Source organism: Anticarsia gemmatalis, chromosome Z, assembly GCF_050436995.1.
Source record: "Anticarsia gemmatalis isolate Benzon Research Colony breed Stoneville strain chromosome Z, ilAntGemm2 primary, whole genome shotgun sequence".
In the NCBI taxonomy this organism is placed as follows: Eukaryota; Metazoa; Arthropoda; class Insecta; order Lepidoptera; family Erebidae; genus Anticarsia; species Anticarsia gemmatalis.
In genome coordinates this window covers 7,961,415-7,975,505 of record NC_134776.1, presented here as the reverse complement: position 1 = coordinate 7,975,505, position 14,091 = coordinate 7,961,415, and the positions used below count along the sequence as shown (strand labels likewise).

General features: G+C 37.0%; 1 protein-coding gene across 2 annotated transcripts; it reads right to left on the bottom strand.

The window, feature by feature from the left end:
• Positions 1-248: 248 nt before the first annotated feature.
• Positions 249-11,783, bottom strand: LOC142986521 (uncharacterized). 2 transcript variants are annotated; one of them, XM_076135039.1, is made up of 6 exons: positions 11,629-11,783; positions 6,215-6,353; positions 3,070-3,253; positions 2,038-2,112; positions 1,236-1,352; positions 249-745 (listed from the first exon to the last, which is right to left on the bottom strand). In XM_076135039.1, exons 1-5 carry the CDS (start codon positions 11,643-11,645, stop codon positions 1,240-1,242), a joined length of 528 nt encoding a protein of 175 aa, XP_075991154.1. In that variant the 5' UTR covers positions 11,646-11,783; the 3' UTR covers positions 249-745; positions 1,236-1,239. The 2 variants fall into 2 exon arrangements, with proteins under 2 accessions (XP_075991154.1, XP_075991153.1); XM_076135038.1 differs by having other exon boundaries at positions 1,248-1,352.
• Positions 11,784-14,091: the final 2,308 nt, after the last annotated feature.

Here is a 14,091-nt window from a genome sequence, read left to right as displayed (position 1 = left end):
GTTGTTTTTCTTTTCTCGTTTGTTTTTTGTGTGGTTCAAAGCGTAGACTAACCTCATATGGCTTTGAGCCCCGATTACGTTAATCCATTTCATTGCTTAGTGGAGACTAGACACGCCATCTCAAATCACTTGCCGTTGAATTATCAGATCAGAAACAAGTGAAGATAGGTAATATATTTGCATTTGTTATTTAACTGATTCCTAAACGGATAATCATCAGTAAACGTAAAAGATAATAAAAAACCATAAAATTTACAATTACTTTATTTAAAAATTACTTACTTATAATTTACAAAAAAAAAAGTATAAAATATTAACTCAAATTCATCTAATGTGATGAATTTGGATTCAATTAAACTTTATAGTCATGGCCTTACGGGCCGTGGCCTCTGAGACGATTAAAGAATAGTTTTCGTGACCTCGCATTCATGTATATAATATTGAAGACGATGCATCTCAATTATACAATCCAAACTCTAATTACAATATCACAGTGAGCGGCCACGCTACTACTTGACTGCGTCTTTTAGCCCACGGCCCGGTCGGAGCTGTATGGTTCCAAATCAACATTAAAATTTAATGGAGGATATATAGGAATATAGGGGGAGGATGGTGGGCAAGGAATATAGTTTATTAGAGGGGTGACCTTAGTTGCCACCTCGCCTGAATGTCCTGCTAGCCCTGGCGGGAGCAGCGGGCACGTCGCTCACTTCCTCCTCAGGCTCCTGAACAGAACGTGTGGCAGCTGAAATTACATAAACGTTAAGTTAGATCGCATCACAATTGTGGTTTCTTTTCCAACAAGGTGCACCATGACGTCACCATTTATATTCGTCGCCTTGTCACACCATGAACCTGCATTTAATCGTACGCATTATTATACAATTTCTAAAATGTAACGTAACTTGACTGTATTCATATACTTTTTACTCATATTATTTATATTCATAACTTTTTATTTTAAAGAAAACTCTCGCACTAAGAATTCCTCTTGTGTCGCGGGGAAGTTTACAAACTACCGATAAAAAAATTTTAAAAAAAAACATAACTGTCAAAGAACTTGACTGCCAGTTGTACAGCTGACTGCTCACATTACTAATTTTAAGGATAGGAAAAGAGAGAAATTAGTAAAAGTTTGCACATACCTTCAGATTTGCCAAACGAGGTAGGTGCGTAATTTGGTTTACGTCATAGTATTAGTTCGAAAGTGAAAAATGACTGAAACTGTACATTACATTTCTACTTACGTCTGCCGAAACGTCCCCTGCTGGGCTTAGGCGGGGCAGGAGCCTCGTCGCTGGCAACCTCACGAGTGACCGGAGCGTTGTTGAAACGCTTCTTAGACTTAACATCTGTTAAAAAAATATTATTTATTATGTGCCTAACACAGTGAGAAAAGTAAAAAAGGCGATTGATTGCATTTTTTTTCGTTCCACATTATTATCACGCTTAAATTATTCAAAAATGAAACTAGTTTAACCCAAAGTATTAAACGCATATTAAATATAATTTTATATAACAATTGTAAAATAAATTATATAATAAATATTGCATATTTAATAACGCAGGAGGTTCAAGCTCTAATTAAGAAAATATTATTTTGTCATAATGCTAACAGTAACGGTGAAGAAATCAGAGGGACGATTACGAGTAACCGTAGCTTACATTAATTTACCAATAGTATTTCATAGCATCTTTTTTACGCTACTTAATTGTTTATTTAAACTTCACGAAAGTTTGGAATGCTAGCTGACTGTTCCGAGAATCGCGTGCCAGCAACAATCTTTCTCTTCCCAAATTCGCTAGTTTAAAAATATGTTTGCTAAATCTGTTATTAAGGCCCTAAAGTTTTACCAAAGATTTCAATCGGATAGATGAGATACATGAAATTTGACAGTTGTTGTAACTGTCTCTTTATTAATAGGTTATCTGATGCTTTACAAGCCATGAAACTGACCTTAATATTGGTAAAGTCGGTTTAAAGTGACACTTTTGATGCATCAATACATTTACGTGTTAAGAAAGTGTTATACTCACTGTAGTTTATTTTGGTTGGGTCAAGGTTGTCCTGAGCAGGTGATGACGTGGTGGTCGATGGGCTGTTTAACTTGGCTGCAGACAGAAACATAAAATTTAAACTAAAGAATATTTTCACACTGTCGAATAAAGGACTTGTTTAATAGTAAAGTAATTATTTCATGTCATCTGCAAGACATCTACCGTATTACAAAAATCAACAACCTTTTTTCGCATCGCTATTTTGTATATCCCATTATTAAGTTACTTAGTGCCAGATGATTTCTTACCCCATACATTTTGGAGTCACAAACTTAACAATCTTTATAAAATCATGTGTAATTAGATGTGAGTTAGTTATTGAATATTAATTAGATCAACTTATGTAGAATTTTATAGGGATCGTAACAAGAGGCGTTTCTGGGTCTTTGCCTACCCCTTTGGGTAAAAGGCGCGATGAACCTCTACGTAGATATTATACAGAATCATCATTAACTTTTTTCTACCGTTTTCAGGATATAAGCTTCCCTCTGTTTACGCCAGGGTAAATATTTGTGTATTCCTGGAAAAGTTTGCAACATCGGTACAATGTCATTGCACAATTTTAAAATATTGTAAGCAAGTAGACATCATTCAGAATACCCCTTCACTTGTAAAATATTAGCATCAGCTGTATCCTTTGACCTTTTATAGTTACGTAACATTTGTCATAATAGGATGTTGCCACATCATTATGGCATAAGCTTGGAGATACAATACGATGTTAAATTGTTTCTCGAGGCCTTGATAAAAAATGTATATATACACTTACATAAGTATGATCATGTGATATGTTAGAATGATGATGATGATGATCTGGTGTGATGGATTGAAGTTTTTTGAATATTATTTGGCTAACCATCAGCCCAGACGGGGCATTGAGAAAGCCAAAAGGAGAAACCGAATGTGCGAACAAAACACTGATGGGACCTAACGCCTATTACTAAATCTACGGGAATCTAACTGGTGTACTCTCGTCTGAGATGTTTTATGTTTCTTTGAGAAATAGTTTACCTTCAGCGGCCTGAGCCCTCTTTCTCTTAAGGATCTCGAGGAGCTCGGTGTTGCTTCTGAAGGGCCTGACGCCGCTGCCCACGAGCTTCTTGCCTTCAGTGGTTGAAGTTGGTGCTTCAGTAGAAGCTTCTTGACCTTCGGCGTCTGCAGGGTAGTCTCCTTCGTCTTCATATTCAGCGTCCTCCTAGAAAAAATAATTAATGTCTTTAGAAATATCAATACGCGTTGATAGCGCATCATCAAATTTCTGTATCCCCCGGTTTCTGAGTACATTTAGCGGTAGTTTATCTATTCAATAGCGTTTGTTTTGTATGAGTTTTATAGCGCTATTGAATAGATAAACTGCTGCTTAATGTACCTTAGAGACCGGGGGTATATCATTCCGGAAAACCTCCAGGGATTTATAAATTGTTTTCAATCGTGTGAAGACATTTCTGCAGAGGAAGGAACTTAGACAATATAAACCGTAAATATAATGACCCTCATTGTGTAGAAGGCACGTTCTGTACATTTGATGCGCGACGAGTAACGCATCGAGTTCTTTTAGATCAATTTTCATAAACGCGTATCTTCGTCTTCGTATAGGTACCGCCGCAACATTGTGTTTGTGAATAATAATTGATGTTAATTGTTGATTGTTTTAGATATTCGATCAGTTTAATTCTTTAACATTATTTTGTCTTAGGGGTACTTTAAAATATGATAAACATATGACATTAAACTTGACACAAAGTGCTTAAATACCATAATTGCATAATAAAACTGTTGCTACACACAATTAACGACAATCTATTAGCTCCCCAAAAAAAAGCGTTTTAATTAACTGCTGTAGGATGTTGCTATGAAATTACCGTTTTAGAAATCAGTACCTACGTATTCGATTACCTTACAATTAAAATAACTGACGGCTTTCCAACGTCCTACTTTTGGAAACAACCAATTATTATTAATTACTGAACGTTTGATATGCATAAAAGATTCAGAAAAGTGGATTCACCTTTACGAAGAATAAGCCCTGACCTTTCGATCAGTCCTGTTATACGCTAACTGTCCTCAAATACACATTTTAATTAAGTATTAATGAGATGATATCAGACTAAAGCTAATAAATATTCGAACATAGTAACTGTAAGCATTTTCCGCATTTGGATAAATATTGTCTCTTGCATCAAGCAAGTCATAAATTTCCTTGGAAAAACCAGTTTTGCCGACGGGTGGCAGTCAAAACTTGCAGGTAGGAATTCCTCAAAGGAAAGGGAGGTCTTGCAAAGGTCATACGCGAAGGTGACCCGATCATCGGACGCTCGCCCCACTCGCCTTGAACCAGATGGACCTGCAACGACATCCTTTGCGAAACAACGATGTATCTCACCAGATACCGACGGTGCATCGAAATTATGACGTCACGACCCAATTATTACAAATCTTATGTAACATTTGCCAATCATTTCTGGAATCCATGGTCATATTTATTCATTTAAAATCTGTCTAATTGAATGGTTTGACCATATCAATTATTGAAAACGATAGAAAGATGTCATAGTATTCTAATTTAGGAATTAGATAGAAACCTAGATTTCATAGAGGTGAATTAGACTAATTAATTATTCAAAGTTCAACCTAGTGATACCGGTACCAATACGCGACCACGTGTATTTATGACATCCACACCAATCCCGGCGATAATTTAGACATTTAGTATTGATTATGTTACCTACATCCTAATAAAAGTTGATTTGATTATTATGTAGAGAAATATGATTACATAAAACAAGATTTCCTTGGAACAAGTTAATTGGTTTGCAGAATTGAATAGTGGACGCCGATATCTGACCACAAAATGTATCTGTAGAATGCTAAATAAGTATGATTACTCAATACAAAGATCACAAAACGACAAAGAGAACTAAGTTAATCCGAAGAAACAACCGTGTATACAAAAGTAAAAGGTTACTTGAGCAAAGTGCAGTGACACACACCCAGTCACCCTGAACGCATAAGAACAAATACTTAATCAGTATTGTGTCAACACATAACCCAGAATCGGCCAGTTCCTTTTAAAGTCAAAATATTACAACAAAGAAACGCTTTCTAATACTTATTGTTGAGTTTAATTAAGCGTGAAGTCGTGAACCCCTACCTGCAACGACTGACCGGCGCTACGTCATCGACACTACATAACACATGTAATACTTACGATATAACTATTTCTATGTAGGTACATAATTATCGTTCACTCGATGAGATACAATCTGCATTGACTGAGATGTCTTGCGAAACGACACTGGACTTTCTAAGTGCTTGAATCGTCGCCGGATTATATGGCAATTTCTTTCAATAGACATCTCAGATGTGTGCAATATTGTTATTCTATATGTGTTTGTTTGTGAGTGAATGTTGTGTAACCGCAAGCCGGCTGCAACCACGACTTAGTAATCAAATAACATTTTACCTAAAATAGACATTCGAGCAAACGAAAATACAAAACTTTTTGAAAATCTGTACACATGAAAGTATCATAGCAACTGGTAGTTTAATAATTATGTCACACTGCAAATTCCCACTGTAATAAACTGCCATTATATAGGACAACGCCCCAGCCTTCAACCGGGAGGGGCGACAAGTGCATCAGCTTTATGGGTGAAGGCCACATCTAATGCAAATTGGTGCACTCAATTGATGATGAGTGTGATTCTATTGCAGTGCGACCTTCCCTCCCAATTTAGTGCCTAGTCTGGGTCAATGTATCGGTTATCACTAAATTGCTGGAGGAGGTCAGATGCACCGATGATTGACATCTTGATGATAGATAGAGATCTAAAATTGCAGCTCCCTAGTTTTTAAATCAGCTCAGGGTGTGATCCATTAGTTTAAAAGCAGGCTTAACAGGATAATCGGACCAAGTTACCGGAGATTGATACGAAATGGGCAACCTTGACCACAATCTACGCAGATCTTAGGCACTTTAAGAAATATCAGGATGACTAGATTTTTGATAAGAATGGCAGCGAGCTGCTTTAGATCGAATACAAAGACCTTCTCTAGTAAAACACGCATATTTTTTTTATTTGAGTAACTTTTAAAAGTACTTTGGGAGTCGTTAGTGAAAAGTCCCCCAATGGGTAAAAAAATTCTGTTATCGTACCTGTGGTGCAGGAGTGGTGGTTGTGGTGGTTTGTTTCCCTTTTGTCAGCTGACCCCGCTTCAGCAAGCCCCGGTTGATAGGACGAGACTCCCCTTCCTCTTGCGCTCGCGCAAGCACGACGCACGCCACCAACACGAAACTGAAAATAATATAATGTTTTTGAAAAATCATTCACTCTGCCTAGAAAACTATTAGAACTTTCATACCCTTTTTTTAATCTGTAAATAAACGAATTACAGAATTCATTAACCAATGACATTGTTTTCGTAAAGATAATTAATAATTACAGAATTCCTTAACTAGTGATAGTCTTTTACCAAAGATAATTTACTTAAACTTTTGAGTCTCATTTAATTCAATTTCCTAATTTTCTTCTGCTTCTTCACCATTTAATTTTTGCTTAAACGATCGCCACACTCCAAAAGTTTATTTAATAAACCGATGAAAAAAACAAACATAACTTTCTGTGTTCGTTTTCTGTTGATAGAGCACGATTAATAAGTAAGGGGTTATGGTAACGCGAAATCAAGTATTCATGAGTGTGTAACAAACCCGTTTGTTACGTACGGGTTTTTTCCCTATGAACTAATGCTGTGCAGGCAAAAGTGTCTTAGGTCATTGATTTTATTTTAGTTGGTATGCCCACCCTTATGGCGGGAGAGACCTACATAACCCTGCACTCCACCCAGCGGAGCAGGTGTATGGTTAATGCATTGCCCCGTTAAAAAAAGGTCATTGATTTCATCCTCAATTTAGTTATATAACAGGTAAAACCTACTAGTCAGTCATTGTTAGGAAGATACAAAAGTTATGCATCCACCGGTTTGAATGAACAGTAGTACTGAGCGTTACTTTTGTTTTATAATGCTGAGCGTAATACGTCTCTCGCAAAATATAAAATCTTACAGATATTTAACATATCTCTTTACATTTGTAGTTACTTGTTACATGTTTATAACTTTACATACGGAATATCAATTTTCGTAGAGCGACTCTACTAATAGATTTGCACATCGATAAAAAGTTTCCCAATGCAAACTAATTATAATAATATTGTGACCATAACACACTTTTTGTAGCGAATATGATAAAAAAGCTTGAGACGTAGATTAAGTCATATGACTTGTGAAGAACTCCACCTCGTGTCTCACAGATCAGCAAACTAATATCCGTAGTTTGCTGACGTGTCGTTAAGTTCTTGTCGTTTCAAAGTACTTTCCAAACTAGTCCTTGCCGGTCTAAATAAATACAACCCTGACTTTGTTATAGCCTGGTTCGGACGCGATCATTGGCTAAAATTCACCCAGACCTATCACAACAACTTGCAATAAACAAATAATTACTCGCAATCACGCGCAAACTAGTTACCCGTATTAATAAAATATTCAATCACTTTGTAATAGTGATCACAGTTATGAAGTATTAAGTATCGGGGTTTTAATTTAACAACCGTCCACCTCGACGTTATACGCTTAATGAGATTACAACAACATACTTTTCAATATAAATATTTAATAATAGTTTATATAAACATTTATTCGACTGTAAATTATAAAACCGTTACCTAGTCTTGCTAGAATCGAGTCTTTTCGGCACGGTTATTAAATAGTTGCAAAATGTCAGGGATTTCTATTATGTGCGCTCGCATACCCGGTACCTAGTCGCGTTACTCGCGTACTTGATAGTTATTAGACGAATTCATGCAACATATTAATAGTGCAGAACATGTCATGCACACGGAATTTGTGTTGTCCTTGTACGGCTAATAGGATCTAGAGGTCTTGCATGACCGTGCAATATAACGTAAATGTCACTAAGTCTTCACAACACAGCGATACACGCACTATCACAGTTAGTTATTCAACGTAATTGTCGTAAAGTAACAAATATTTTTACATAACACCTTGTAGGACATACCTGTCTAATAGCGAGTTACGTATGCATATAATCACGTAATAGAAAATGACATTTCAAAATGTAAAAAGCAGTCATTCAAAAAGGTCACCTAATTTTAAGTTCAAGGGGGCAAAGATATTATTTTACAATTCTAATGCAACATAACCTAGATTGGAAATAAAAGTTTATCTACTCTTATCAATGATATATTCAATTTTACACCACTTTGTCAGAGTGCAAATATCGATGGAATGTACAAAGATTATTATGCATTAAAAGTAACTGGTAGTACCGAGCTGACCAAACAGGTTGACCAATAAGTTTTTTGCTAGGAACTGTGATTAGTCTAACGTGTGCTGAATACATCGTTCAATGGCGTTTATTTATTGTTAAGCAGACGTATGGCACGACGAGGCTGGGTGAATGTCGTGTTACGCAGTGCAGCACGCAGCCGCGCAGACACCTCCGGGTGCGCGTGAGCTGCGACCAGCACACCATGCGCTCGGTACTCCAAAGGTCAACACGTCGCTCTACTATATAGATTGTTGTATAACAGGTATAGGCGCAGGGTCGGCTCAGGTGGACCGCGCTTCTATTCCGTATCCGCTTCCGACAACGCGACAACAGCTTCCCATTGCTTTCTCTGTTTTATGTAATTCACTAGCAGATGATATCAACGAGTATGCATGCACTATGCATAATCCTATCCACATTATGCGTCTTCACGAAAACTCCGTGCTTTACTAGCGGCGAAATATTATATTGCACCTTGTAAACGTGCTTCTGCATTTCGTGAAATTTATTGTGAAAGGAAGGAACTCACATTGTAATTTGTGAGTTCACTAGAAATCATTCGATTGCAATTCACAGCACGTCCGAAAAAGTGCAGCTTTCTATACTAGGCGATGTAATTTACTATGTCGCACGTGTGTGAGTGCACCGAATGTGTAATTTTAACCTCAAATCACGTCAAGGTCAGTCGGGCAGAAACCAGAAGTGGTAAAAAGTAGGCTGACCTCGCAGTGCAATGCGGCAGGCAGCGCTCTGCCCCCGAGGCGCTCTCGCTTTACTTCATACCGATCCATGACGGACATTACGCACTTTTAAAGGGAATTACACTTCTTTGACGGCCTCAGAGTGTCGTCACTCCAAAAACTTATTGCACCACTTCTCCCGCGAATTCGAACAATGAACTTGCTATCGCGATTTAGAACAATGGTCAAAAATTTTAATTGGATAAAAATATCTGGTTTTGCAAGATTTGATTTATACGAGACCGATAATTTGGGAGCTATGAGAAGCTTTTTCGAATTAATCTTCCCACTATTCAATTTGGGCACATCTGTTGAGTAATATACGCTTGATGTGAGAAAACGTGAAAGCTCAAGTTTTGTGTATATCAGAGAAATGAAACTATTTCTATTATACAGACATAGTCACGGGCGGAAACAATAACGTAGCCTACACTAAATGTTCACGAGTCCTACCATTTTATAGGCAAATGTCAATCGTCTCGTTGAGCAACTATGTTTTATTATCAAATGTCTTGTGTTCACAGAAGTAATGCCGACGTTGAGCAAGTGCGAGGTATTTTTGAGCGCATCTACATCTTGGCACGCCTTTGTTCGTCGGATGCAACGTGCGTCAAGACAGTTCGTGTGACCTCAACGTTCGTCAAGCGGCTGTTGAAGCTAACTAAGTGCGCCTCCTTCATGTGGGATGTGCAACGTGTCAGCGTGTAAGCCGCACAATCACCCACGCTCATCATTGTCTAAGCAAAAACACCTTGCAACATCGTCGCATAAAACTGCGCTAAAACTGATACAGAATTTTAATACATTATAATCTATATTAATTGAGGCCAGCAAGTGGAAGTAGTTGCATTCATTATCAATAGTTAGTTACCTACCGACATTGCAAAATGTAGAAACACCAATTCTTAAACCCTACTTCAATTATCCAGACTTAATATTTACCGTTTTATGTTTCGGAGGCCTTTTAATTCTAAGTTTGTTTATTGCAAAATATAGATTTGAAATGCAGACATGTGAAAGTTAGTAATACAATGAATTCTAAAAAGTAAGACACTTGCTGCAATTCGTAATCGTGATTTTCGAAATATTATTCAGATGTTACGAAAGTGTATGTAAATCTTCATGTTAATAACTCGTTCTTACAAAGGATCTGCCTTTATTGCTAAACTGTACATTATCAATTTTGCTCAAACTCAACACATTATGTAAAATAAGATTTATATATTCTACGTCGCGTGTTGTTGTGCTATATTTTCTCTGTGAATAATTAGTTTATAAGCAGGACACGTGTCGGCTAAACGATTTATAAACTTTTTTACGAGAGTTTAATGTAGAAAGAGGCATTTTGTGTATAAATTATATTATGTGAACATTGTGAACTCGATACATTCCAAACAAAGGCCGACAAAATACGATCAAGAGCTACTACGTGCGTTTTTAGTTAATGCGCTTTTGGATTAAGTACTTTATAAATAGTTTAACATTAATTTGTTAGCTCAAGTCAAGTTTTGACAGTTTTTTTATGAAGATTTGACTAGAAAATTTTGAGTGGCACGGTGAAATACAGGGTAAGATGAAGACGAATTGTAATATTATCCGCAAGTCGCGAACGTGGTGCGGCTCCGAGCCCCGGCGTACATGCCGTGCGGCAGTGTCTTTTACATCCCACATAACATAACATTGCCTAATCGTAGGTCGCGGCTCCAACTTTCAACATGGGACCGACTCATTCATAAAACCGGTTTTGGTTTCGCTCAATTAATTTGAAAATTAATTAGTTTGTGACGGTGGGTCACCCTACTGTCTCAATAACGGGGTTTATAAGTCAACAAATTATGAAATACTCTGCGGTCACCCATAAGACGCGAATGCTGACTGTCCAAGTTCTGGACTGTATTTACGAACTACAACTACTGAACATTTCGTAGGCGGCATTCATTTAAATAGCCGCAAGGTGTCAGTTGTCGTAAGTACGAGTACAAGGGTGCATTGCTGTTACGTTTGACCATTGAGAATGATATTAGAAAGGCAACACACGCCGTAAACATTCCTGAGCTTATATTGTATTTATGATTACGTTTTTATGTTTCGTCATAAGTTATATATCAAAAGTCGAGGCTTGGATAATGACTATGTATCAATATAATCACAGAACACTGTTAGTAACTTTATCTTCCTTTCAAATAGTATCGCATGCAAAATCCCTAAGTAATGAAACATGATAGAGTTCAAAATGATTATACATGTTTATGACATTTAGAGTCCGATTAAACAATTAAGATAATAAGAAATTACCTAGCTATATTATAATAATTTAAAATTTTATGGACACAGGATTATATCGCAACAGCGCTCGCATAGCAATCGGAGCTTAAAAATGTTAGGCAAATCCTAAACAATCGTTACAGGGGAGGCTACGGAATACTTGAAAAAAAAATCAAATGAAAATAAAAATATAAAATAATAATAAATAAAATGACTCACAGGGGTAGAATCTTCATGATTGTGTGCTGTACTGGTGTTTGTGGTGATGATGCAAGACGCACTAGAGTCGGTCCTTTCTCCGCGGGACGGCTTTGTACAGGTCCACAATCGACGGAGTCCACGCTTGATCTGCCGTTCAAACACGAACACCTCCGGTACACTCCAAGTCGGTGTCGCTGCAGGGTCCGCCCGCGCCGCCACCGCCGCCGCCGCCGCCACCGCCGCCGCGCCGCCCCACGACCAATAGCCTGATTTATATTCGGAATGGCGCGCGCGCAACCACATGCCGAACATTGTCTACATAGCGTCGTTTAATTCAATTGTCGCCTCTGAAACCAACTAAATCCTGTTGTGACGTCGCAGCTGAACATCGTGACTCGCTTACTAAGCATAATTTTGGAAACCCGCTCTAACGGTGCCGAGACTACTTAATTATGAATAATAATTCCTACTTTGTTATTGACCTTTTTACATAGCTTCTTGCATAGAATCGTGAACTTTTACATTTTAACAGGTCGCATCAATAAAATGTAAATTGAATAAAATATATGCCAATTTTAGAAAGCTTAAGGATGTTCCGAGATTTCCAAACGCATCCTCGTTATATAATAGGAATTAGAACTTTTATATTTCGAGGTGTGAGAAATATTAGTGTGGCCGGTTAGCGACGTGATAGGCAATAAATAAAATGCGCATAGTGACGTTAGCCACTTTCATTGAGGTCATAGGTGAGAACGAATCTCCGGAATTGTATTAGGTAATACGCAGACGATATCTGGCGGCTGTTTGTGTGATAAAATCTATATTTAGCTGTAGATGATCGATGTTTATTAAACCACACTGGTAATATTTAGTTTTATTATAGGTCATTCATTTCACGTAAATAAAACTCTCTCAGCTCGCCGGTGTTCTTTGTTTTTTAGTTCTTGAGGATATCTAGTCACGAATCAGATCAGTATCAAGTCGACAAGTACCTATTACTAAAGTCACTGGTACGGTAGGGTACTTTTCGTGTTTTCCTCTTCCACGCAATTTTCCTTGAATATTCTAGGGGCTACTTTAGTTTAGGTAAATGTTTTAAATTCTATGCATAAGTTGACTAATTTTAGTAATAGAAAAGAAAAATTATTTAAGCATGCATTTGTGGAGAAGGGTGTTTTAGTTTCTACAGAGGATCTCAAATAGTTAAATAATAATAATTTTGATTAGAAATAATAAGAAGAATATCTGCAGAATTTTGAGTTTTGAGTTAGGACATGCATCTAGCCTGCAGGTGCATGTTCTCACTCAAAACTCAAAGTAGGTAGGTACCTACCTATTATAAATATTGAAATTAAAAATATATCAACTACGATAAAGTATTTTTGGAAAAACTGCCCTGCCCTGAAAGTTGTTTTACGGAACCTAATAAGGTACAAATTACGAGGTTCCGATAAAGTCACCCAAAAATCTGTCACGCAATCTTCGATATTTACTTAATTATTCATTAATCGAGTATTTTCTGCAGACACTTCCGCATTTATTAAAGCGCTGGCCGAATTACAATAACATATGCCCTTGTGTGTGTTCTCTACATTAAGATCATGAGCGTTTTATAAACATCTAGAGGTCTAGACTTTTCCGTTATGTTGCACTATTCAAGGCCAACGCGATCAAAGTTCATAATTTTTGAGCTGGTAAGGTTCTAAAAATGATGTAACTAGAACTAAAAAAAATATGAAGACACTTTAGACGAACACCACAAATTATTCAAAGAGCTGAACTTAAGGTTTTCAAAGTCAATATTTTTTTTACATCGTGTCCGAATCACCGGGCTAAAGTTACATAATAAGTAGGCTCACTCCAAACTTGACTCTACCTTGTTAAAAAATATCATTACGTACCTTCTAAATCAGCAACCTATTGTTTTCTTGCGCTTATTTATATACCTACTTACTAATAATAACTAAGCAACGACCTCGCAAATTCACGTGAATCGATATGACATTGTTGTTTAAAATTTCTGTCTTTAATTCGTTATTATTAAGAATTCAGGACAATGTAAATATTTTTCAATGTCTATAAATTCACAAAATCAGTAATAATGCATACTGATGAATAGTTATTAGATGAATCGTTAATTTAGATTTACTATATGCATTTGTTGGTTTTAAATGTGAGACGATTTGACCTTTCACATCTAAGAGTTGCATTAACTGTAGTCGGCTGCAGAGGTAGGTTGCGGTCGTACAGCTTCGACCTGCTAAAACATAATATACCTACATAGAGTATATTTATAGTTGCTATGTGTGTAATGATATGTATAATGCCACAAATACAATATAAAAAAATATATAACTTAGATGCTTGGATGTGAATGAAGGTAGGGAAGTTTGCAAAGATCGTACCAATTGACGTTCCCTGTGGTCTCTGCCTTCTCCTATGGGACGAAGGCAAGACTGTATGTATGTTTGCATGTCTGCA